Here is a 27,684-nt window from a genome sequence, read left to right as displayed (position 1 = left end):
AGGTCAGAGGTCAGAGATCAGAGGGCAGGACCGGGGGTGTGTCCCCGTGTGGCCTCTGTGTGCCCGTTGAGCCCGGGACCCTGGCTGATGGAGGGGCTGGACTGGGTCTTTCGGAGGTACCCTGCGCCCCCGTCTCCGCACAGCAGGCGGGCCTCGATCTCATCCAACTCGTCGGTGTCCGCCTGTAGCTTGGCCCTCAGCAGTGTGACGTACGTCTCGTAGCGGTTCCTCTGCACGGGAGAACGGGGGTGTCAGCGAGGCTGCCTAACCCCCCAACCCCTCACCCTCTCACCCCCTCACCCTCTCATCACACCTAAACCCAGCCCCTCACCCTCTCATCACATCTGGTCCCATCCCCCACCTCCTCACCCTCTCATCACACCTAATCCATCCCCTCATCCTCTCATCACCTCACCGTCTCATCACATCTGGTCCCATCCCCCACCCCCTCACCCTCTCATCACACCTAAACCCAACACCTCACCCTCTCACCCCCTCACCCTCTCATCAGCACCTGGCCAGCTACAGCTACAGCATTATCACTACATTACATTTTTGGCATTCAGCAGATGCTCTTATCCAGAGAGACTTACACAGGCTACAATTTTTACATGCGATCCATTTATACAGCTGGATATTTACTGAGGAAATTCTGAGATAGGAGCCTTGTCCAAGGACACAGCAGCAGTGCCCCTGCAGGGAATCGAACCAGCAACCTTTCCGATACGAGCCCTGGCCCTAACCACTATGCTACACTGTCGCTCTGGTCCATCTGACTAATAATAAATCCATTCATCCGTTCTGTGACAACGGTGGGTGAATGTCTGAATGGGTGAATGCTTCTGTTCTGTGACTCCGGTGGGTAAATGTCCGAATGGGTGAATGCTTCTGTTCTGTGACTCCGGTGGGTGAATGTCTGAATGGGTGAATGCTTCTGTTCTGTGACTCTGGTGGGTGAATGTCTGAATGGGTGAATGCTTCTGCTCTGTGATTCATTTCCATTTAGAATTTGATGCATTTTTCCAGCATTGCATGACTCACAGAGAGTCGAATTGATTATTATCAAATCGATTCAACAACATTCTCAGCACCTTTTAGGCGGATAACAACTATAAAAATGTTCTAAAATGTTCTTTATATTTGTCACAACTCAAGAGTTGTTTTGGGAAAAGTGTAGAAAGTAATGAATGCTCTTTAAATCACACTTTAAAATCCTTATTTACCTCTAAGCTCAATTGCTATATGGAAATGAGGGTCCAGTCTTCTGGTAGATTTAAACTGAGGAATCGGTCATATTGTGGAGTAACCTGTAGAGGGTGATGTGTTAAAACCTCTAAAAATGTCAGGCTGACATAAACTTACTGGTTAATGATCAAGGCTTAACACCTGGAGGTTGCAAGTTCAATCCTCATGTATGACACAGTTGACAAGGCACTTAAACTGAATCGCTAAATATCCAGCTACGCTGTCCCACCAAAACTCATGTCTTTATTCCCAGAAAAGAATGGTTGGCCCACCTCTGGCCTTAATCACAGATTCGATGCTTTGTGACGGACTGTCTACTAATTTAGAGAGCTGGTGGTAGAGCTGGTGGTAGAGTGCTCCACTTGTCCTTTTAACCACCAGTAAGCTGCACTACTGCAGAGGACAATTGAGACCTTGCCCTAATTACACGTTCCAATTCATCCCAAAGATGTTCTGTCGGGTTGACACTGGGGGCTCTGTGCTGCCCACTGCAATGCTCCCGTGTCATTCTCCTCTGCGTCTGGTGACTGTTGGTGGGAGAGTGAGCTAAAATGAATAAAACCGTGTAAAAACGTGAGCTAAGGAAGTATCCCTGGGTGAGGGTGACTGTGGTGCTAATGAGCACCCGAGGTGCACTAAAGCTCACTCCCACGCGGAGGGGCGCTGGAGAGCGGCACTCACTTCGAAGGTGAGATAGTGCGCCTTCAGCCGGTACTCCTCCATCTCCTTGCCCTTCAGAGAGAGATCCGGGGGGTTCCTGGCGTGTTCCTCCACCTCCACGGAGATCTGCTTCAGCTTGCTCTCGTGAGATCGCAGCTGGTCCTCCTACGAGGACACGCGCACAGAGTGAGCTTCAGCTGGCCTTCCCCTGAAACGGCTCCATCCTGCTCTCTGACCAAGGCCAGCGAGAAGGGAGGTGCAGTAAAACTCACCTCTGTTCCTTAAACTAACAGATGGTTTGATGATTTATTTCGGCACAGTGAGAAAAAAAATCCAGCTGCTTGCAGTCAGAAACTGGGAAGCTGTGTGTGTGTGTGTGTGTGTGTGTGTGTGTGTGTGCGTGTGTGTGTGTATGTGTGTGTATGTGTGTGTGTGTATGTGTGTGTGTGTGTTTAGGGTGGTGTAGGGTGATGTCGATGGCAGGGTGGGTTCAGAGTTGCTAGGGAGAGTGTGAGGGAGAGAGAGAGTGAGAAAGAAAGTGAGAGAATGTATACCTATTTTGTTTCCAACCACACAGATGTGGGTGCTGGTTACCATGGTAACCCCTTGGCAATGGTGGTACTGCTGTCAATACTTGGAAGAAATGTGTGTGTGTGTGTGTGTGTGTGAGAGAGAGAGAGTGTGTGTGTGTGTGTGTGTGTGTGTGTGTGTGTGTCTGTGAATATGTGTGTGTGTCTGTGAATATGCATTCCTTAGTGAGTAGGCATGTGTATTGGTGTGTCTGAGTGTGTTTCTGTGAGTGTGTGTATGCGCATGTGTGTGTGGGTATGTGTGTGTGAGTGTATGTGTGTGTATGAGTATGCGTATGTATACAGATGTACCTGGGTCAGTCTGGTGGATGCGTCTGCATGTGTATGTGTATGAGAGAGAGGGCAGAGGGGCTGTACCTGGGTCAGTCTGGTGGATGCGTCTGCATGTGTATGTGTATGAGAGAGAGGGCAGAGGGGCTGTCCCTGGGTCAGTCTGTTGGATGCGTCTGCACGTGTATGTGTATGAGAGAGAGGGCAGCGGGGCTGTACCTGGGTCAGTCTGGTGGACGCAGAGGGCAGCAGGGGTCTGCAGAACTTCCTCATGGAGCTGATGGCAGCGGGAAAAGCCGGGGCGGAGAACAGAGCCGCCACCAGGTTAATCCGTACGATCCACGACATCATCTCCGCCTCGTTCCTGCCACGCCCAGAGAGACCGTCACTAACACACTAACACACTGCATACGCTGGGGCACAGCGCTCAGGCGCTGAGGGGTCACAGGTTTGAATCCCAGATAGGGAAATACTATGGTACCCTGGAAATTAACCTGCACTGTTTTAGAACTATTACAGCTGTATGAAGCATGTATGCACTATAGGTATGAATGGACACTATACAAACTGAAGAAATTACACACACAAAAACAGATTTGGTCACTGTTTCTCTCCCAGTCTCTCTCTCTATCTCTCTCATATGCGCACACACACACACACACACACACACACACACACACACACACACACACACACACACACACACACACACACACACACAGTGATACGTCAAATGCCACATTTAATAACACACACCTAAACAACAGTGGAAAAAGTGCTATTCCACATGGAGGATTTCTATCAAATTAAAGATTGTTTGAAAACCTGGTGTCTGCCAAGGACCAAAAAAATGTGTCCCCTGTGTGTTTCAAGGTGTCCAGTTAGACTCCTCAGATCAGTCCTGGACAGGGTGAGTTTGGGGTGTTTAAGATTTTGCGATGTTGTTGCAGGGTCTTACGGAGCCTGGAGGAGGAACACTCTCCAATCGGAGGTCTTGAGCTTCAGCACGTTGGGCCGCTTGCTGTAGTCGCTGGCTCGGGTTGCCAGGGCGTGGTGAATGCGCACAGCATTCTTCAAATCCACCTCCGACAGATCCTTATCGGGTTTATACTCATCCTGACCACAAGGGGGAGACAGACGCAAAAGTCCAACTGGAGCTCCAAAACAGAACACAAACCTTTAGAAGCAACGCGTACGGGAGGATTATATTTTCAAGCGACAATCAAACTGCTAACAAAGGCATCAGTAGCATTTTTAAAGAAAATACAAAAAAAAAGAGGATGCATGAATTAACTTATCAATTCACAACGCAAGGTATGAACAAAGTTCCACATTGGTGCACTGTATTGCATATAAGGGAAAAAAATGAAGGAGATTTTTGTTAGTGTGTGGCATACAATAGTTACACACAACTGAATGAAAAGGAACCATTTGCTGATGGGTGATCCCTCCAGACATTGGAAAGCTTGTTAATCACTGGAAAAAAATCAAAAACCGATAAAGCACAATCCTTTGCATACGTGTCCCTCCCCCTGTTTCCTGAGGTTGGTGTGATACTTACCTTCTGGAGGTACAGGATCGTCCCCCTCAGAACAGCGTAGAACTTCTTCCACCCTCTGCGTCCTCTCGGAGCTGAAGAGAGGCACACCAGCAGGTTGGGAATATCAGGTCCAGCCCAGAGAAGCCCAAAATATCCCAGAACAACCCGGCCCTAATAAACCAAGTACGGCCCAGCCCAGGAGAGACAAGCCCAGCCGGATACAACCTGGCCCCAAACAGCCAAGCAAAACCCAGCCCAGAAGAGCCCGGCCCCAATCAGCCAAGCAAAACCCAGCCCAGAAGAGCCCGGCCCCAAACAGCCAAGCAAAACCCAGCCCAGAAGAGCCCGGCCCCAATCAGCCAAGCAAAACCCAGCCCAGAAGAGCCCGGCCCCAATCAGCCAAGCAAAACCCAGCCCAGAACAGCCCGGCCCCAATCAGCCAAGTACTGCCCAGCCCAGGAGAGAAAAGCTGAGCTCAGCCCAGAACATTAACATCCCAGAACAGAACAGAACAGAACAGAACCAGAACAGTACAGAGCACTAACATACTGGAAAAAAAAACATAACAGATGAGCCCAGAACAGTACAGAACAGACAAGCTCAGAGCTGAGCCCGGCACTCACTGCGCTTGCCGTCCATGTCAGCGTGGCTTTTCCGTGTGAGGACACCGTGCTTGTACGTGGCAGCGTTGAGCAGCAGCGGTATGGCAATGAAGGGGTTACTGCCGTCCGCCACCCGTGCCACCCTCTTCCCTCCAGAGTCGGACTGCCCCTCCACCAGCTCCGACAGAGACTTCCTCAGCTCCTCTTCCTCCCTGAGGGCACAGAAGCAGGAAAGGTGTGTTTAAACACCAGCCTGGTTTCAGTTTCACCACCTCCGCGGTGTCCCACAGCACCAAACCTCTGTCCTGTCAGAGCGTTCCTGCTGCTGACCCTACATTACATTACATTACGTTACATTACACTACATTACGTTACATTACATTACATTACATTACGTTACATTATTGGCATTTAGCAGATGCTCTTGTCCACAGCAACTTACATCTGTTACAGTTTTTTTTGTTATCCATTTATACAGCTGGATATTTACTGAGGCAATTGTGGGGTAAGTACCTTGCCCAAGGATACAGCACCAGTGCCCCAGCAGGGAATTGAACTGGCAACCTTACAGTTTCAGAGTCCTGCTCCTTAACCACTATGCTGCACTGCTGCCCCTACCATTCTGCTGTGACCCGGCACTTTGAGTGGTACTCAGATGGAGCTTTGACCAAATCATACCTCCTGTACTAGCCCTCCCTCCACATCAATGTGTCTTATAATGTGTTTTGGATACTGTGATCTAGTGACCGTGGTAGCGTGTGTGCTTGGCATCCTTTATTATCTATGCTGTGTAGTTTCAGATTAGCAAAAGTGAACTTGTGGTGGGGCTTGAATAGAGTAATGCTCACACTCGCTGGTCTGGGAGTAATGTGAGCCTGGTCTGACACTGTTGCTCATTAGCTTGAATGGATACACTCCTGTTCTCTTGTGCTGGAAGCTGCTCTGGAAAAGAGCGTCTGTTAGATGAATGCAATATAATGTAACATCATGTAATAAACATAGGCTCTCTACATATGATCAAAAACAGCCTTCACATCAGCACTGAGTAGCAGCAGCTCCCAGCACTTACACTCTCTGCTCTTTTAAACATACATTTACCTGATCACAATATTTTCACTCTCTCTGTTATTCTTCTCTTTTTCATACCCAGGCGTTAAAACAATGGACTTACTCTCTCTCCCTTAATCTGAGGTGACAGTTATAGCTTATGACAGTTATTATACAGTGTTATGAGAGGGTGTTAATTAAGCAAAGTGTGAACGGCGAAACCAGTGTGCTGCCGACACGTTTTGGCTTGCATTTACATGAGTTTATATGAGAGCATGGGGTGAGTTTAGTGATGGGAGCAGACAGACAGCCCAGCTAAGACCACCATCCTGCCCGCAGTGTGCAGTGTAGTCTAGCACTGTGTCAGGCCTGAGTTTCAGTGCTCTGAAGATTTCTGCTTCCGCTGTGAGTCCTGTCATGTTGCTCCATGTGTTTGCAGCTCTCTAAGTGATAAAATACTGCCAGGGTGAACCTGACTCATTTCCACCAATGGCCTCTTGTTCTGCAGACAGTGTCCAATCCTGAAATGCCCCCTATAGCCCATTTTGTGAATCCATTCACATTTTCATTTAGTCATGCAGAAGACACTCTTATCCAGAGTTACTTAGAGAGAAAGAGAACAAAGTGAATCCAGTAAAGCTGAAAGATGAACCCTACAGGACACAGCTGACCATGACCACGTCAGTCTCTTACACACAAGCACATACATGCTTCAACAGATACACAGAGTGCGATATATAAGTCTAATATAGCAATATAACATCCAGTAAAATGAAACTGTGAAAATGGGGCGAGGTGAGCTATGCTTTGGTAAGGGAGTCAGGGTGCAGTCTGAAGAGACAGGTCTTTCTAATCCACTTAAAAATGTGTGACCCTCAAACACCACCCCCATTCCACCATGTCTTCTTTCAAGGATTGAAGGTATTGGACGTCTCAAATGTCTGTTCGTGGCATATATTTGATACCTTCGAGACAGTCTTGTTTCCTTTTGCAAGAGCTTCTGTCTCCTTCTTATGGCATAGTGGAAAAGGTAAAATATGACCCAGCAGAGAAAAGTTAATTCTACACAAGCAGCTCGGCACACAGATAAAGCACTACAACAAACTGGTCTGTGACGGTGACCTTTGACCCCCTGTTTCTGCCTGAGCTGTGTGAAGCAAAGCTCAGGTTTAGAGACACTCACACTGCCCACTCCAGCTTCTCATTCTTAATGGAGTTGTACAGCACCTGCGGACAGAAGAGAGCAGAGACACACCTGCGTTAACTCTGCTGTTAACAGGTGAGCTGAGAACTGTCACTGACCTCACGGTCTCACATGCTCACTCGGTCTCCAGCTCTCCCTCTGGCAAGTATTACTATTGTAATAAATATGATTATGATGACGCAGTCCTAGCTACCTTTAGTAAGTCCTTTGGGAAGTCCTTTCCATCATTCAGCCCCTCCAGGTTGCCGATGAACTGCTGACAGGACATTTTCTTCCCAATGTTCTGTAACACACACACACACACACACACACACACACACACACACACACACACACACACAGGTTAGCATGAAGCCTGAATGAATGTGTCTACTCACTATCCTTTATCTCCATCAGAAGATTCATTTACAAGAAGAAAAAATCATTACCACATTCATACATTCATACATCAGGCTAATTATAAATGTTACATACCAATAAAATGTTATTGCTGTCCTAAATAAATGTGGGCCACATCTGAAATAAAGCCTTCATATTCAAAATGGAAAACTATAGAAAAACTGAGGATTCAACAAGGCATGCCACAGTCTGCCACTAGATGGCAGTGTAGGCTGTCCTATTTCGCAGTTTGAAACTCTGTGGCGTGCGTTTCATTTCCAGATTTATTTTTAACAGGAAGAGAGAGAAGTGTGTCAGCAGGAAGAGGAACACTCACCACCTGCAGACAGCAGCATCCAGGAGCAGAGAAGCAGAAGAGATACAGTGTGTTAGACTCACAGAAGCACACTCAGGCACTAACACACTCACAGACACGCACTCAGGCACTAACACACACACTCACACACTCATATACTCACATACTCACAGACACGCACACAGGCACCAACACACTCACAGACACGCACACACACCTTCTCACACACACACTCACACACTCATATACTCACACGCTCACAGACACGCACACACACCTCCTCACACACACACTCACACACTCATATACTCACATACTCACAGACACACACACAAGCACCAACACACTCACAGACACGCACACACACCTCCTCACACACACTCACACACTCATATACTCACATACTCACAGACACGCACACACACCTCCTCACACACACACTCACACACTCATATACTCACATACTCACAGACATGCACACACGCACACACACACACACACACACACACACACACACACACACACACACACACACACACATTAACACAGACACACAAACTGACACAGTGTTAGAATAGACACAGATATATGAGATGGTGCAGACACAGTGTGTTAAAGCACAGATGACACAGAAAGTGTGTTAGAAAAGAGAAGAGAGGAGAGGAGAGACACATCATCTTACACAGGACACACAGAATGACTCTGCTAGACAGTGCAGTAAAGGACACAGACACAGTGTTACAAACACAGTGTTGCCTGTGTGTTAAAGGACACAGACATAGTGAGTGTTATAGACACAGTGTCGCCTGTGTGTTAAAGGAGACAGACATAGTGAGTGTTATAGACACAGTGTCGCCTGTGTGTTAAAGGAGACAGACACAGTGTTACAGACACAGTGTCACCTGTGTGTTAAAGGACACAGACACAGTCTGTTAAAGCAAAGACGACACAGAGACACAGTATAATTTAGAGGATGCAGACAGCGCTGTGTGACTGTGGTTATTATCTATTTTTGCAGTTCCCTCAATAAGAAGAGAACAGTGACTGTAAAATTCATTTATGGGCAGTACAGCACTGGGGTGGGGACCGGGTGACAGGGTTTACACACGTACGGGCAGCACCGGGGTGGGGACCAGGTGACAGGGTTTATACACGTACGGGCAGTATATAGCACCGGGGTGGGGACTGGGGGACAGGGTTTACACACGTATGGGCAGCACTGGGGTGGGGACTGGGTGAGAGGGTTTACACACGTATGGGCAGCACCGGGGTGGGGACTGGGTGAGAGGGTTTACACACGTATGGGCAGCACTGGGGTGGGGACCGGGTGACAGGGTTTACACACGTATGGGCAGTATACAGCACCGGGGTGGGGACCGGGTGACAGGATTTACACACGTATGGGCAGTATACAGCACCGGGGTGGGGACTGGGTGACAGGGTTTACACACGTATGGCCCCGGGTGACAGGGTTTACACACGTATGGGCAGCACTGGGGTGGGGACCGGGTGAGAGGGTTTACACACGTATGGGCAGCACTGGGGTTGGGAGGAGGGTGAGAGGGTTTACACACGTATGGGCAGCACTGGGGTTGGGAGGAGGGTGAGAGGGTTTACACACGTATGGCCCCGGGTGACAGGGTTTACACACGTATGGGCAGCACCGGGGGCGGGAGGAGGGCATGTTTACATACATGTCCGTGCAGGTCCGTGTTCAGCAGCATGAGAGCACAGGTCAGCGTGTGGATTCCGTCTGACATGAGAAACATTTTTCATTTTCAACCTGTAATCATAACTGTGCCTTTCACCACTATGAAAACAGTAACCAAATTAAGAAGTATTAGACTCACTAGAAGACTAGTTTCGGTTCTGCAACTAAAGTATATTAATTGAAGTGAAATGTCATGTAGAAACAGGACAAATGAAAACTACGTAAGACAGCTGATCGGATTGCGATCACTGTGCTTGGTCTATAATTTGTCTACTCTGTCTACTATAAGATGAGAAAAACTGATCACAGGTGAACTGCAATCTCTACTAAAGCTACTGGTTCCAAAAGCAGAACAAGTTGTTTTAGTGGGTGTCAGGGTATGTGCGCATGTCTGTGCTTTTGTGTGTCTATGGATGTGTACATGCATGTGTGTGTGTGTGTGTGTGTGTGTTTACCCTCTGAGGTAGGTGACTCCGGGTTGCAGAAGCAGAACCTTCGGGAGAAATGGATGAGAATCCGCTCTCGTTCCTGTGTCTCTCCCATGAGGGGAAAGGCTTTCAGGAAAACTCTGAAAGACACAGGTGCTTCATAAGATATGATGTCTGACATTACAGCCCATTACAGACCCGTTCAGTATGCAAGCAATCATCAATCGCAATGCAAGAATTAACGTTTTAAACACACAGCTGATGTGGTCAGCAGCAGTGATGGTGATGTGCAGGTGGTCACACCTGAGACTGAAGCCAGAGCTTACCTGAGGGCCCTGTCCAAGGGCAGGCCAGTGAAGTCAAAGTAGCACAGGTACTCTGCTGCCACCTGCTGGCTGAATTCATTACTGAATGAAGGAGTGAAGGAGACAGAGAGACAGAGAGAGAGAGAGCGAGCGAGAGAGAGATAGAGAGAGAGAGAGAGGGAGAGAGAGGGAGAGAGAGACAGAGAGACGTCTCAATGCTTAGTGCTAAATGAAAAAAATGTCTCAATTACATGAATCTGTGTGAGTACAGAGGTTGCCCTGGAGAGACGTGCCTAGCAAACAATCGTCGATTCCAACAATAAGATTGCATAAAGGGGCAAAAAACCCCATTTTTTCACACTACGTTGTTGATTTCCAAATTTCCAGAAATTTCACAAAACTGCTCAAAGTAGGTAAAGGACTCAGACATAAAAAGGCATCAGAGTTCTGAAGTGCCAAAAACGTAATTGAATAATAATTATTGTAGTTATAGGGTAGTATTACTGTCTGAAATTGTATGGCATAATTATATCTTATTCTTAACACAGGAATAAGAAGTAAGTTTATAGCATGGTGCAGTGGATGTGGCCGTTGGCTCGGAGGGTGTGAGGTCAAACCTTGCGTATTTTTATTTAAGAACATCAACTCATCGACAGCTGTGGATGTCAGTTGATGTCACACACACAAACGCCTCCTATTGGACGTTTGGCTATGATGTCAGGCTGGAGGCAGAGCCCACACTCACTTCCTGCCCAGGTGGCGGGCCACGTCACAGCGTTTGAAACCATCCAGGCGGAACAGTCGCTTGGCCAGGCGCTTGGCGGCATCGCTGTCGGCATGGCAACCGTTAGCTAACGTGTCTGTGCTGCCCTGATCAAGCTGCTCAAAACTGCCCAGCTCCGACTCCGAGTCCGAAAGGAGGTCCGTCAGATCAGCATCACTGAGAGACAGCACAGAGGGAGTGTTAGAATAACACACACACACACACCCACTCTCTCTCACACACACACACACTCACACACACACACATACAGTCACATACACACACACACACACACACACACACACACACACAAATTTCAAATTTCAACGGCGTTATCAAGAGTTTAAACCTCAGCTCCGTGAATCCTATTACAACTGGAACGGCTTTTCCTAATGCTTAATCTGCAAGATCAACAACTGCTGCTTCCTGTCCAGTTCCTATACAGTTCAGAGGCCTGGTGACATGAACAACATTAAACCGCCACTAAAGTCATAGCATTTGGACAAGAGAGACTTGAGTCAGACATAATGAATGACATGCACAAACACACACACACACACACACACACACACACACACACACACACACAGAGGGCCACAACCGCAGACCCACAGCAGGGCCCAAAGTTCAACAACACTGAGTTCAGTGACACTGTTTATTTGTGCTAAATCAGTCAGCGAGGCACATGCATGCGAACAGGGCACATTAAGCCAGACCCATCTGGCTTCACAAACAGATGCCCTGTGTCACTGCACAAAGGCTCCTCTTTCACACATCACACACCACCACAATCTGTTCCCTAAATTAATATCCGCGACCCACAACCCCAAATGACAGCCATGTCATCACACATAAACGATGACGGAATTTTCATGAGGAGAGCGACACAGTCATTTATGCCGATTTACAGAAAGTATTACAGCATCTGTCATCTAAATGACACAGCAACGCCATTTTGAAAATATTAGTGTCTGAAATGCAACGACAGATAATGCCAATTAATGTAGATGTCATAATGTACCGTGAAAAGTGACATTTTGAACCTCTGTGAGATTTTATGTCAGTTGTAAGAATATTGAGGTCTATGAATGTTCATGTCAGGTGTCATAGAGCTAATGTAGCTGTTACGTAGAGCTTATTCATTCAGAGAAAGCTCTGCTGTTTTATCAAGTCACAATACCAATGTAGCGCTTGTGATGTAACAAATTACAATAAAAAAAAATCCCACGGAAAGAAGCCATTTGACTCCAATTACAAGTTACATTTACCTTTGAATTCGACGTACGAGCTCGTAAAACCTAATATGGGGCTAATACACCTGACCATACACATAGCTCATTATTCACAACACATTACATTACATTACATCATTTAGCAGATGCTCTTACCCAGAGCAACTTACAAGTAAGTGCACAAAACCTCTAAAACAACAGAGGTTGTTTTTGATGTATGAAGTTTCAATTAAACCCATAGTCGTGTTTTAGATCCTCGCCCGATGACGCTGCGTGGCACAGAGAAGGACATATGCAGGAAAGACTTCAGCCACAGTGTTTCTACAGCAGGAGTGCAGTGACCACGCACCACAAACGGAGAGGGGTCACCGTTTTTCAAAAACACAGGCACCCCTGAAATAAGATACACAGCACATGCATCTGCGCACCCACCCCCCTCTGCAAAAAAAAAAAAAAGTCGCAGATCTGGGACTGTCAACATTTCAAGTAATCCCTTTAGAAATAACGCCCGTGATTTTTTGAAGAGTAAATGAATCATGTTACATTTTTCAGCAGATGATTAAATTTTTTTTTTGTGGAACACAATTAGCACAATTACATTACCGCTAAATTAAATCTATCTCTGTGATGTGTTGGGAGCAGTTGCTATGGTTGCTGGAACAGTGGAGGAAGTTCTGGTAGGACTGAAAGACTCACACAGATCATTAATTACTGGGGAGACAGCAAATTCACCGTTCCTTCCTGGTACATCTTAGGAGTTCTGCAGTTAAGAAGTTCTGCTGTTACATGTCACATCATTCTGCCCTAAAAGAGTTCCAGTGATTTAACTTGGTGTGCACTGATTGTACTGCCAGGAGTTCCAGGTATCTTGCAACTGCAGGGAATCCTTGACTCGGAACTCCAGCATAGGAGGTTCTCTTTGCCTCAGGGGAGTGATGTCACTGTGATGTCACTCATTGTTCTCTCCAATGCGTGACAGGAAGAATGGACTTCCCAGCTGGACAGGGGACAGGCTGGAATGCACTGCTTTCCCTGAGCCGCTGAATACTTTCTCCATAGCCCACATAAACACTTAGCACTGCCACCACACACATTACCCTCTGCTGCAGAATGGACCATGCTATCGGTTCTGCTGTTTCCAATACATGAATCCATTTGTAATACACTATACATTATTTCCTTCACTCACATTCTTTTTCCGGCCACGTGGAAGTAATGTGGATGCTGTAAATGTCTAATTCATCCAGTTCTGCACAGTCATACAAATCAGCGAAAGAAGTGACGTCAACAACGAGGCACTTCCTGTTTGAGTGAGTGGACTTCCTGTGCGGAGGCGGTGCTGCTCTCTGTCACCTGCTGACAGTGTTTGAAGGAAGGATCTGTCATCAGAGACCGCACGGAAGGCCCGGTGACCTGAGGGCCTAAACTCATGAAACTTCCGTAAGCCGCTGCACATCTCCACTACAACACACAGGGCTGTCAGCTGACACAACAAGAGGCTGTGTGTTCTCTGGCCCCCGTGTGTGTATATGTGTGTGAACGACTGTGTGTACATGCGCATGTTCTTACAGAAATATCTACTGCCTTTATATTACTTAGTGGAGTTCCTGCAGAAGCAGACAATGCACTACGCTCATAAGCATTCACACTCATATAAGGCAACTTCAGAGAAAAAAGATATTCAGATTTTAATACAATTTACTACCTGGATGCGGATGTTTTCGCTCCTTTAATTCCAATTTAGCCATTCACTGAGGCAGAGAGGTAAGTTTTTTTCCCTATACTCTGTGTTGGATGTTGTTAGATGTGTTGCTGATTTGTTAAACGTACACGATGGTGTTCACCGTGCGCCGTGTTTTAAGACGTGAGCTCCACACGCCTCCCTCCGCCCACGGACGCGCTTACAGGCTTACTGCGCAGGGGTGTGCGGGCCCAAACCTACCGACCTCCAACTGGCGCTGTGCTTTTACTGTGACCAGTTTCCAACGGATACGAGTTTCCATGGTATACCGAAAAGCCAACTTTCTAACGGCTGTTAGCACAGCATCCCTCCGTCTGAATTGCCACTCATTGCTTCCCTTTAGGCCTTTATATCATTGCATTATTTTTGCTCTAATTATTATCAAATTTTACCAGTTGTGGTTGTTTGGTTTATATTTCTTCTTTCTTTAAGTTATGTTATCACACATGTATTCTATTTGTATTGCTGTTGCACTAAACCTACGATAGTGTGTGTGAAGTGTGAAGTGTGTTGGGTTTATTACATACTTGCTTAAACAGTAATGTTTGGTAATCTAACACTAGTAGCAGTAATGTAACACTAAAACATGTATCTAACACTTCATAAAAAATTACATTAATACTGTAATCATTATTATTTAGGCACGCCAACTTTCACTTAAGTCTCTCTGATACTGAGACAGCTCGAATGTACCAAAGCCTGCTTTCACTCGAACTCTTGAATTAAACGTGGAATATGTATTCCCCACAACGATCTTTGACGGACCAGGTATTGTAGTCTGCACAGTGCCAATAAATCACGCCACAGCAACTTTCAAATAATTAACAAGAGTTATATCGTGGGTTTTATTTAACAAAAGACTATATTAAAATATTATAGGCCTTCATTTAAGTGTGTTTTGTCCCACGTGTGAGCAGTTTTCCTATGGAAACTTCGCGTGTATTTTATCCATTCATTTGTAATTTTCATTGTTTCCAAAAAGCCAGCCGCTTATCAGAATGAAATCCCACTGGAAGAGTGAGCGCCCTAAATGAACCGCACAGTGAAAAAGGGAAGCTCTGTGGCCTTGATGCGGCAACGCATGTAACGACTTTCAAGGGAATCTACGAGGTGGGAAAAAGAGAAACTACACGGCAGATATTTAAGGTGAGACCAACTCCCACCCGGTGTACAATAGGCGACACTCCCAGGCTGCTAGAGTTATATAGTATATTGTTACAAAATCCTAAAAGACAAGCAAACCTGTCCAACGTAAAAGACAGCAACCTTACTCAACAAAACAAACATTTCAACACAGCGATAAAGAGTTGATTTGCAAAGCAGGGAAGCAGGCCTAATCAGAAAATCCTCCGGAACATGTTTGCGCTGACCTAATGAAATAATCCAAACCACCACAGCGGTTTGATTTATTGAGGATAAAATTAATGGTAGTTGCTATTGTAGTAATAATGGTAGCGTTAGTAAATTAGCAAATAGTCTTTAATAATGTGTGTAAAACGTTCGCCATATCCATATCCAGATCACACGTGGATCGATATGAACCCGTGGGCATTTTGTTACTGATGCGCATCTCATATGGCCTTCGGAGGTTTATTCCAGCCGTTATACAGCCCTTTGAGCTGACAGTCACGTTAAGACTCATGCACAGGTCCTGCGTTCTTAGACCTCACAGTCGCCGGTTTCAGGCGTCTTACCCGAACGGTAAAAAAAAAAAAAAAAGCACACAACTTACAGCAGTTCGAGAAGAAAGTCAAAGTGCACGTCATATTCCTTCTTCCACATGTCTTCCCGGTTTTATTGGGGTTCAGTCCCTCGTAGAGCGCGACGGGACCCCTTCCAACAAACTAGTTAAATCCATTCTCGCTCCTGTTTGCCAAAAGTAAAGCGCGGCAGTTTTTGACACGTTTTCTATTCTTTAAGTGAACCTTCAAGCTTTACATGACGGCCAAGAGCTTTCTGCTTCACGGAGTGCTTTCCCGAGCGGTCAGCGGACCCACCGCGACGGTGTTCTCTCATGGCGAGGTCCCGTTTTTTCCTCCCCTCGGTCTGAAGCGAAAACCCTGGCTTGGGAAGTCCGCAGCTGCGAGGAGTAGGGGAAGGGGAGGGGTGTCCGAGCGCAGCGCGCAGACTTATTGCATTATGTTGGAGCTGCAGTCTGCGTTTTTTCCGATGACGGGCTCCAGGCGCTCAACACTGCAGACAGAATGAACAGCGCGACTACAATCCGGCTCTGTGCAGGAAGAGACGCATAAACGCGCGACTTCACCTTTGTTTAACCATCAAATTACCCATGCTGCAAGGAACTGATACTTTGGGAGGAAAGTCGTACTGACTAATATGTTTTGCTAAAATATCCGTAATTATTTGCTGTCCTTTACGACTAGTGCCGTCATTACTGTGCGTTGTTGTGGTGCCGCTGTTCTCGTGGCGTTAGCCTTATCACGCAAGACCTCCAGAAATAGACGGACAATCCAGACTATTTGCCTTTGACTTTGGTCGGGCATTCATCAGGGGATGGAATGTTGCGCTCACACGAAACAGACGCGCGTCTGCGAGGAACTCCAGACCCTCTCTCACGCCGGACAGCATTACAAGAGTTATGTTATTAAACCACCGTTGTATAAACCCACCACGCCACGTTCACGCGGCCAAAGGGAGTGGATTCGCACCCTGACCAAGGGGGGGGCTCTGTCATCGCTAACCGTAGATCTTGGAGACCGCATCAGGGCTTTAAAACAGACCTGTTACAGATACATCTGAGGGAGCACTTTGAAGCCGTGGCACACCTCAAGAGACAACTAATTCAACTAACAAGAGCAGGTTAGGATCAGCCATTCCAGCCCTAACATATTTCAGTGGTCCAGAGATTAAACTCCAGGTTTATACTCCTCTGACATGCTGCAGTTTACCCCACACCATCTGTAAGTGTAAAGCTTCAGCACTGTGACTTGGGTGGATATGAGTCAGCAGAGTTCCCTTTGCTGTGAGAATGTGGAAGCAATTCAAAACATAGCTTTTATAACTTGCTTTCCACCATCTGTTATGCTTTTAGTTTGCAGGGGTGTAGAAATTGACTGTTACCAACAAGAGCTGATTATTATTACTCATCCATCAATCTGGTGAAAATATCAGCTGAAAAATCCTTCTTGGTTTCACCAAATTCCTCCCGCCCACCCCCCTCAACGGCTTTCACCGGAACTGAACAAACGAAGCCCGGTCGCCCCGTGGCGGCTGGCCCGGTCGCCCCGCGGCGGCTGGCCCGGTCGCCCCGCGGCGGCTGGCCCGGTCGCCCCGCGGCGGCTGGCCCGGTCGCCCCGCGGCGGCTGGCCCGGTCACCCCGTGGCGGCTGGCTGAGCCTCCAGCTGCACCAGAGTAAACAGACTGAGGGTAAAATGTGTGGTTAACTCCACGTTTGCTGTCTCTCATGTCTGGTTTCCTCTCCTTGGAAAAAAACACTTGAAATTATGGACTTGGCTAATGACTAATGTACCAGCCTTTTCCAAACAACCATTTGGTACCGATTGGTCTACTCTTTCACGTAGGAGTGTTTAGTCTGGTACGCCAAAAGATGCTTATAAAGGAGAATGACATCATCATGGCGGGGTGAGTTGGTTCTCAAGCTTCAGAGGCAGTCCACGCCAGAGGACACAACCCCCTGTGACTCACACCCAGTCATGTGACTTCCGTCCGGTCGTGTGACCTGCTACTCATCAAACCAAATACTGTACATCAATGCCACGTCAGCACAGACACAGAGTCACTGGTCTTTGAGTAACCTGGATGGGATAATCCCATTCAGTGTGGCCACTGTATTGTCTGTTCCACATATCATAAGGATCTGTGAATTGGCACAGAATTTTCTGATGCATAACGCCCCCTAGGACAAGCACAACGTCAAGCAGGCGAACAGAAGATGTTGCGAAAGGAGGAAAGATGTAATAAGCTCAGCGGAACACAGCAGAGAGCTCCCCGCTCCTCTCCTTCCACATCTCCGCTCAGGCCTGAGCAGAGGCACAGTATCCCACAGGGAGGCCCTTCCTTTGCAATCCGCTTCCCAAAATGACATCCAGGACAGAGCCTGTTTCTGGGGAAACTTCAGGTAGCAGGTGGGATATTTTCCAGTTGCTGAGAACTCCCCCGCCTGAAGATCACCCAGCCCTGTAACCCAGTTTTCCTGTGAAGAGAGCAAGCACTCAACGAGGCATTTAAGTATGCAGGAGCAGCAGTGTGGTGTAGCGGTAAGGAGCGGCAGGGTGGTGTAGCGGTAAGGAGCAGCAGTGTGGTGTAGCGGTAAGGAGCAGGGCAGCAGTGTGGTGTAGCAGTAAGGAGCAGAGCAGCAGTGTGGTGTTGTGATAAGGAGCAGGGTGTGTAACTTAAAGGCTTCTGGTTCAGTTCCCAGGAGTAGCACTCTTTCTGTGCTCTTGAGCATTTGGGATTTAATCCAACTTGCTAAGTATACAGTTGTATAAGTGGATGATGTGTATACCAGCTATGCAAGTCACTCCGGATAAGAGCATCTGCTAAGCAAATGTGTAATATCATTCACACTCATCTAAGTTATGGCCCCCTTGATGGCGTTGGAATGTCCCTGGTCCACGTGCCCAGTCATAATTCCAGTAGAGCATAACTTTATCCCTGCTGCTTTAGTCCCGCCTCCAAGCCTTGCATACTGACAGCTCATTGGACCCCATCCTTGCATCATGTTTGCATTATTTTCTTGAAATCCGTAGAGGTTCCTGACTCATCTTGTGTCCTGCATTACACAGCCCATTTATCTTTTTCCTGTCAGTGAGAATGTCACAGTCAGTGCTACCTTGGAATGAGAAACCAATCAGCTCTCAGCCACAGAATCAGAGACCAATTAGATTTGAGCATGCAGAGCTTGCAGACAGGCCTACAACATCTGGGGAAAGGACAATTTTGTAGGTGTAGTAAGGGTCTAAATCCATGGGGCGCTGCATCCACGACTCCAAGTCTTCTGGGATAGCCTGTTGGATTTGGCGAGAGTGGATGCAGGTTCGTCCTGAATGGGCATGGCCAACCGCCAGACCCTGATAGCGAACATGTTGGAGTCATTCCTGGAGCTCTCTCTCGCTCTCTCGCTCTCTCGCTCTCTCACTCTCTCGCTCTCTTGCTTTCTCGCTCTCTCGCTCTCTCACTCTCTCGCTCTCACTCTCTCTTGCTCTCTCTCTCGGCCTGGAAGGAAGGCCAAGGCGGATGATGTCAGGCTGTGAAACAATGCCTCATTGAGAGGCCCCGCAGACAGGAAGCTGCTGCCTGTTTAAACCGCTTCATCTGTAATGGCCACCGCAGCCAGGTCCCTCTTGAGCAGAACCCAAGCCAACATCTCAACTGTCCCTCTTCTACCCCGCTGTAACAGCAGCAGCAGAATGGAGGTGCCTCACTGCAACATGACCGCCTGTACTGCACCGCAACTTAACCATGTGCACCTAATCCTGGCCTCCATGTACAAACTGCACCACAGCCTGACCGCGTGCCACCCAGAAACCATATGTACTGCGCTGCAACTTGACCACATATGTCTCATATTAGTCTCCATGCATGTACTGCACCACAGCTTGGATGTGCGAACCACACCAAACACAGGTCGTACGCACTGCACTGCCACATGACCATACACAGATCTTAGTGTTTTAGCACTTTAGCGCAGCCAAGTGTACTTAAATGCAAACCCAGACTGGAGTTCCTGCTCCCCTGCTCAGTTCTTTAGTAGCATATTTCCCTTCCCATGAAAGGAGGAAATTTTGGACAAATGCCATTAACGGACCACGATTTTAAAGTTTGGGAAATCCGAAACTTACAGCACACAATTGAGAGTAACGGTTAACGGCAGGAATTCCTGTTCAGCTTTCGTTCCCTTTGTATGTGAAGGCAAACATGCCTTCACTGACTGTATGCAGACCCATGAAGCACAACCCGACTGGCGTTTACTGTGACCTGAGATGACCGGAACTGTTTTAGGTGGAATATCCAGCTCTGAAGGTTCTGGAAGGCCACAGTGGACTCACTGAGGGGAGGTTCTCCCTCCCACAGCCTGCTGTTCAACCTGGCTCCCAGAGAAGTGCTTTAGCAAGGGGAGATACACCGTGCGGAGCTTTGGCTTTGCACTGCCTCCCACCTAGTGGAGAAGCCCTGTAACAACCTCTGTTTTCTTCTCTCTTTCAGAGGTCATTCTTCGCTGGAACAGCATTGATGGATTGCTGAGTGTGCCGTACAGAGAAACAGCTCTTCTGAAGCCCTGAAGAGCCCCCTGCCTCATCTGCCAGCCAACTTCCTGTTAGCCCAGCGTTAACCTGTGCGCTTTAGCGCAGGGATGAGGTAACCACGGCAACAGGCAGAGATTCCCCCCCCCTCCCTCCCATTAGGCAGCCAGCGCAGCCAATCAGCTTACTTGTGAGGAGGGAAGATGAGCTTGCATGAAGGGGGTTTCACACCGGCCTACAGAATGTGGATCGAACCGTCTCAAGCCAGATCAGGAGTGCTCAAGGTCATTAAGTTACTGCAGTTTGACCTCAGTATCAAGACCTTGACATGTTGATCTTAGAACTGGGTGTCGGTTCACTGCATTGGTTACTGCCAAAACGCAGGTGAAAAAAACACTACTTGGCAATGCAGTTTGGATCTCTGGTTGATGTTATGCAGTTACACACCTGTGATACAAACAGCCTCTGCTGCTACAGAGCTCAGGTGTTGGGGGTTTGCACAGTTCCCTGCCGTGATCCGCACCATAACCCCGTCTCCACTGGACTCTCACAGACACGGGTACCAGAGTGAATGAGAAGACCGGCACTCTGCCGCTGGGATGACTGCTTTCTCACAGTGACATTCAGATCGACACGCTTTCCAGACAGACTCAGGTGTAATTAGGCCATTGTTGCTAAGTCGTTGTGAGGTATACAGGATGCTTTGGATTTTTTTTGATACATTCATCTTCACCATCTTGCTATTCCCAATATACCATGAGAACTATTCTATCCTCGCTATATTTCCACATAAATGATAACTAATTAGCTTTGACTGGACAGACTTAGTTGTAAAGAGGACTAACCTGACAGAGTAAGGGAGGGTGAATGACACTAACCTGACATAGTTAGGGAGGGTGAAGGACACTAACCTGACAGAGTTAGGGAGGGAAGAGGATGCTAACCTGACAGAGTTAGGGAGGGTGAAGAACACTAACCTGACAGAGTTAGGGAGGGTGAAGAACACTAACCTGACAGAGTTAGGGAGGGTGAAGAACACTAACCTGACAGAGTTAGGGAGGGTGAAGGACGCTAACCTGACAGAGTTAGGGAGGGAAGAGGACACTAACCTGACAGAGTTAGCGCGGTTGCTCTGACAGCCCAGAGGCTGATGGGTGTCGGTGTGGAAGCCGTTGGGGAGACCCCGGAGCGCAGGGCGGTTCAGCATGTTCTCTGATTGGCTGCTGGTGATGGAGTACCGCAGCGGTCTCCCGAGCGATGCCCCGCGGGCCATCCTGGCTCCCGACCCCTCTCTCTCCGGTGTTTCAGGGTCCCCCGGGCCCTCCCTCGCCCGCAGCTGGATGAGCGGGGTGAGGGGTGCGTCCAGGCTGATGCAGCTGTCCGTCTCGGTGAGTGACAGCCCGTCCAGCGAGTCCAGGCTGCTGCGGCATGCCCCCCGGAGCAGCTCTGACTCCACGATGCGCTCGAACGTGGAGCTGAAGCCGTCCCGGCTCTCCCTCGCTCCCTCCCTCTCCTCCTCCTCCTCCTCCTCCACCTCCTCCGCCTCCTCCACCAGCCGCTCAAATGTGGAGCTGAAACTGTCCTGGTTTGTGTCCCTCGCCTCTGTCACCCTGTCACCTTCCTCGTCCTCTTCATCCTCCTCTTCCTCCCTCCATTCAGCAGCTCTGTGGAGCAAGAGGAACCAATTAGACACACACACACACACACACAAACACACACACACACACACACACACACACACAGATACACAAACACACACACACACACTCGCACACACATATACACAAACACACACACACACACATATACACAAACACACACTCGCACACACATATACACACACACACATACATATATGCACACACTCACACATACACACACACACACACACACATATATACACAAACACACACATACGCACACAAACATAGACTCTGAAAAGTGCACACACATACACACACGTGCACACACACACACACACACACAAACACATACTGAATATATACAATGAACTGCATTTTGTATCTAAAGTTTCTTTCTTTGAACCCTAGACTCAATTAGTCATATATTGCCTTTAGTTCCAATCTTCTGTTATGTTGCCCTGTTTTACTTAGTTCATGACTTTCCTGTTTGTACAGTACTGACCTCTTGTTGACCTGCTGGTCTTGCGTGCCTCCTTCCATGTCCTGGGCATGTCGAGTCTCCCCATTCATGAGCTCCACACCCTGGTCCAGTCCCAGGCTTGGGTCACTGCAGCTGTTCCTCGGGTCCTCTGCACGTCCGAGCAGCTCACCGTTCGGCTGCAGCGTCCGGCCTGTGTCTGATCCCATCCCCATCCCGATCTCGAGCTCCTCCACCACCTCCTCCTCCGCCCCTGTACACCTACCCTCCGTCCCTGGCTCTGCCCCTGGTTCTGCCCCTGGCTCCACCCTCTCTTCCTCCTCCCGAGGCAGGTGAGGCGCCACCCCGTTGGGTACAGGGTGGGCTGGCTCCAGAGAGGGTGTGTCTGCCTGCGGGGCGGAGCCCCATGTCTCCTGGGTCATGGCGCCGGCGGGGGGAGGGGCAGCAGCTGGGGGGAGGTGTGGGATCAGGGGGCCCTGCAAACAGGCAGGATCCAGGGCTGGAGGGGAGAGCCTGTCTCTGGAGAAAAGCACATGAGAACCGGTGAGGTCTTACACATGCAGAAAATAAGTCACGTCTCTCTGCTGGCAAGATGTTAAACTAATCATATTAGAAACCAATGACCCAGCGCAGGGATGGAGATACTGTGCTGCAGGAGATTCTGACTTTCAGACAGGATGTTAACCTCATATCCTGGCTGATGTGACCAGTAAAGATCATATGCCACTTCCTCTCACCCTACCTCCCTAAATTCAGCCGTCTACCCATTTCTGAGTGTTATTAGCTGTATAAACGCCTCCCTCACACCTCGGCTGAGGTGTGGGGATTCTGCTGCAAAATGGCTGCCGTTCAGCATCCAGGCAGGTGCCACACATTAATGGAGGCTGTTGGGGTGAGTCCATGCACCTCACTGGAGACTCTGAGATCCCTGAGAGGGATTAAAGGTGCAATATAAAACTGTGATCCATTACTATTCTAATTCTTCTTCTTCTTAAAGATCAAGCCCTTGCCATGGAACATTCTGTCACAAAAACTCCTCAGACCAGAAACACTTAGAGATGCAGGTTCTCTGGTTAGCTCTGTGAATAAAGAGCAAGGGAGGGGGGGGGGGGGGACTGGGGGCTGGGGGGGTGTGGTGGAGGGGCAGAGCAATCCAGACACTGCACTCCTGGGCACACAGACTCCTGGACACACACGTAATATATCCATCCCAAGAGACAGAGAGAGAGACAGAGAGAGAAAGAGAGAGAGAGAGAGACAGAGAGAGAAAGAGAGAGAGAGAGAGAGACAGAGAGTGAGAAAGAGAGACAGAGCCAAGGAGACAGAGAGAGAGAGAGAGACACAGAGAGGGAGGGAGAGATGGACGTGGGAGAGATGTGTTCACACACAGGGGCTGTGGTTAATAATTAAAGACCTCGCAGTGAAAACCTCATCAGTTATCATCGACTGTACCTGATTTTTCACTCCTCGGTGTGGCTCAGCTGCAGTCTGTCCTTTAGGACCCGTTACCTTTTAGACGATTTTATTATATCTGTTGCACCAAGCCACTGAAGAGTGTACTCTGCTGCTGCTCCGGCTCTAACACCAGCCGTGAAACACTGAATGGTTTTAGGGAGGAAAATCTTTCTGAACTCCTCTCCTCAGAGGCCACAGACTGTGTGAGATTAACATGTAGCTGGCCGCTGCTGTCGAAACAGCAGCGTCAGTCTTTCTGAAGACTCGGCTTCTCAGGACGGCAAGTGTTCTTGAGTATGAATTTGCATAGAAGAACTTCCTATCCCAGACAGCTTACAATTATCAATTTATGCAGCTGGTAGTGGCTGAGATGATCCTCCCTCTGCTGCTCTCCATCACTGGAAAGCACTCTGAGCTCCTTGAAAAGGATGAAAGGAATTGCATAAATGCCAGTTGCTATCATTGCTGAAGCTTTTCTGGGTGCTTTCCTTGATAAAGGGTACAGCCGCTAATCAGAATTTGAACCGGCAACCTCCCGGATTCAAGATCTGTTTAATTAGAGCTATGCATCACTTCTGCCCTGCAGTAGGGAAATGGAAAGGTCTGGTGCTGGGAAACTGCCAAATACTGCACCAGACCACAGGAGCAGCAGGTGCCCACGGTCCACCTCTGCATCTGCCGAAAGGTCTCCAAACTTCAGGAGAGGCCCTGCTGTTCTAATCATCAGAGCTGTTCTGCCCTTGAGCGAAGTGCTTACCTGGAACAGCTTCAGTGAAACACCTCAGTATGGAAATGGGTAAAACTTAAGCTGGGTGATTGTAGAAGGAAGTGTAGTAGGCAAAAAAGTGTGGCAAATAGATTTATTCCCATTAACTGTATTAAAGAATTTTTATAGTTTTTGATAACACATAATTTTGATAATGATGCAATTAGTGTTGCTTGATCATTGAAGAGAGGAATACAGAATGTCTTGACACGCTACTGCATCCTTTTCCTATCCTGTGAAAGATACCCCAGAATGCTTCTCTGCCTGTGAAAGAGCTGTTTCTCATCTAGCAGAGGCTCTGTCTCTGTGTCAGGCCTTCCTCTGCCTCCTCTCTGTTCTCCCAATGTCAGGCCTTTATTTAGAGTATCTCAAAGCCCCAAATGTCTCCCAGCTGGAGAATATTTACGTCATGCACCCCAACACCCCACTGCAGTTAGACTCAGTACTCCCATTACAAGAGACTGCAAATCTATGCTCAGGTGTGTGTGTGTGTGTGTGTGTGTGTCTGTGGTGTAGCATGTGATATTGTGTAAGAAAGACAGACCGAGCTAACTGGTGTGTGTCTGTGTGTGACTGAGACAGACAGAAACAGCAAATTTGTATGTGTGTGTGTGCGCGCATGTGTGTGTGTGTGCGTGTGTGTGAGAGAGACACAGAGAAAGATCCGCAAGCAAATCCATGTGTGTGTGTTAGACAGAGAGTGCAAATCTGTGTGTGTGTGTAAGGGAGAATGTGTGTGTGTGTGTGTAAGGGAGAAAGTGTGTGTGTGTGTGTGTGTGTGAGAGAGAGAGAGAGACACACACACACAGAGAACTGCAAGCAAATCCATGTGTGTGTGTTAGACAGAGAGAGCAAATCTGTGTGTGTGTGTGTGTGTGTGTAAGGGAGAAAGTGTGTGTGTGTGTGTGTGACAGAAAAAGAGAGTTTCCAGGCTTAAGGCAGAAGAGTTGGTTCTTAGTGAGGTGACACAGTTAAGCTCCAAAATAGGACAACTGATGTACACTGAAGACCTGCTATAAAAAGTTACTGCGATTGAACATGATTTAACCTCGTCCTAACCGATGTGCTAAAGGTCACCTTTCAACCTCCCATACCAGCTTTATCCTGTTTTCACCAGTCAAGAGGGGGGGGGGGGTCAGTGATTCTGTGGGGATCTCATCGACATGATGTAATGTAAAAGGAGCAGAGCTCATAACCAGAACGCTGTTGGTTCGAATCCCAGTCCGGGACTGCTTTCGCACCCTGGGGCAAGGCAGCCGACAGGAACACCCTCAGAAAGTGTCCTACTCTATTTCAGGAAAGCTGTGTAAAATGTGAGCTGCCGGAGACACCCTGGAGAAGATCCGTCTGACGAGCAAATGAATTCCAGGCTCTGCACGTACGGTCAGAATAGGACATTAAGCTAAGATACGATGACGAGCCAGACACAGGCGTCTGACCGAGCATATCCTTCACCTCTCTCAAAGACGTCTTCTCAGATCTCCTCTCCTCCCTCCCTCCCTCCCTCCGTCTCTAACGCTCTCTCTCTCCACAGGGAAGCCGGATATAGCAGCGTCTGTCAGGAGCAGTCAGCTCTCTGGCCCTGTGCTGCTGACTGCACGGACCCACACTGCCTCCTGCAGGCCGCTGAGCGCCTCTGTGACCTACTAACCCTATTCTCCACCCTGCCCGCCACACGCTGTCCACCCCTGCGCCTATCAAAGGCAAAGTGAAGGATCTGAGTGAGGGCTCACTAACACGCCAATACTGTGCTGTGATATTGGTCTCTCAGGTGTGTTACATATAGCTGATTTCACCTGCTTGCATTGCCTCCTGCTGGCTTGTCCGTTAGAGACGTTAGGCTCTTTAGCGTTAACCGCGTTAGTGCTCACTCAGACAGCATTGACATTCAAAGTGAATTACTGTGCGGTTGCCTTAATTAAGTGGGGTCATTAGTGTGATCCGTACCCTCCTCTGCTACTTCAAGGTCAAATTTTGAGACGTAGTGTTGGCTTCCCTTGTTTTCACCTGTGTCCCCAGTTGTAACGGGCTGGTAAAGCGTCACGAAATGCGAGACGTTAACGAGACGCAAGGTCCTGCAGCGCATCTTGTGTGTGTTCGCTTGCGCAGAGTTGTCTGGGTGTCGCTTTTATTTCGACTCTGACTTCGCCCACGGAGCCTCGCCCAGTACACGGTGACAATGAACAGAGACAGATGAACACGCCTTGAATGGCGTTTCCAACGTGTCCTTTTTTCTCCTGCGCCTATTTGTCGCCGCAGTAATTAACTTTCTCAGCTCATTAGGCACGACACGTTTAATGCGAACACATCTAAGATAATAGGGGAAAGGGGTTTTTCTGGGAGGGGGCGGGGTGGGGGCGCAGATAGTAGCTATCCGCTGATACACCTGTTCATTCCCCTCCTCCACACCGGCCCTACAGAAAAGTAAACCTTACTCATCCAAAATGTCACTCACACTGCGTGAACACTGAGGGAAAAAACGCTGAAGTGTTAAAAAGACCGTGTACAAAACCAGCAGACAGAACCCGAGACGCCGTCACATTATCGCAATCTGGCAGTGCAGTCACCATGACAACGGGATGATTGGGAAACGCACGGCTCGCGAGTCGGAGCGGCAATTTTTCTTTCCTGCTGAATAAACGCAGAAAGCTCTTTGCGGCAGCATGTTGCATGACAAACAGAAGCGACCACCCTGAACTGGGAACCCGTGAAAACCTGGGATGAAGGCGATCCGCCGGTACAGCAAACGCAAATCCACAATCCCCATATTCATGTTCAATAGGCTATAAACCGAAAGGACGCGGTACTGCACATAAAGCCATTTAATTACTATTTCACTAGAAGCTAAGCATAATTAATACCGTTACAAAGGGCTCAGATTAAACGTAATGAACCGACGTCGTTTGCAATAATGGTAAGGATTAACATTCGACTGTGTATTGCACTTACCAGAAAGAAGTGTTCAGACCGGGAGGACAAGGGGAGCCAGCTCTGTAATGCAAATCTCTTTCGTCCTTAACGATCCATGCGAAAGGAAAGGTCAGGGCTTGGCGGACGCACTCGCACCGTCCCTCGGCTTCCCGGCG

The 27,684-nt window shown here is 48.3% G+C and overlaps 1 protein-coding gene across 2 annotated transcripts; it reads right to left on the bottom strand.

Moving 5' to 3' along the window:
- On the bottom strand, positions 1 to 27,684 carry LOC118773946 (PH and SEC7 domain-containing protein 2-like). 2 transcript variants are annotated; one of them, XM_036522990.1, is made up of 15 exons: positions 27,548 to 27,684; positions 22,402 to 22,896; positions 21,333 to 21,920; positions 11,042 to 11,236; positions 10,318 to 10,398; positions 10,019 to 10,131; positions 9,547 to 9,605; positions 7,352 to 7,441; positions 7,138 to 7,181; positions 4,929 to 5,119; positions 4,327 to 4,397; positions 3,724 to 3,881; positions 2,985 to 3,129; positions 1,927 to 2,070; positions 1 to 230 (listed from the first exon to the last, which is right to left on the bottom strand). In XM_036522990.1, the coding sequence occupies exons 2-15, from the start codon at positions 22,797 to 22,799 to the stop codon at positions 18 to 20; spliced, it is 2,490 nt and encodes an 829-aa protein (XP_036378883.1). In that variant the 5' UTR covers positions 22,800 to 22,896; positions 27,548 to 27,684; the 3' UTR covers positions 1 to 17. The 2 variants fall into 2 exon arrangements, with proteins under 2 accessions (XP_036378883.1, XP_036378882.1); XM_036522989.1 differs by lacking the exons at positions 21,333 to 21,920; positions 22,402 to 22,896; positions 27,548 to 27,684 and adding an exon at positions 15,765 to 16,322.

Source organism: Megalops cyprinoides, chromosome 3, assembly GCF_013368585.1.
Source record: "Megalops cyprinoides isolate fMegCyp1 chromosome 3, fMegCyp1.pri, whole genome shotgun sequence".
NCBI classification, from domain to species: domain Eukaryota; kingdom Metazoa; phylum Chordata; class Actinopteri; order Elopiformes; family Megalopidae; genus Megalops; species Megalops cyprinoides.
This window is presented reverse-complemented; position numbering and strand designations above follow the sequence as displayed.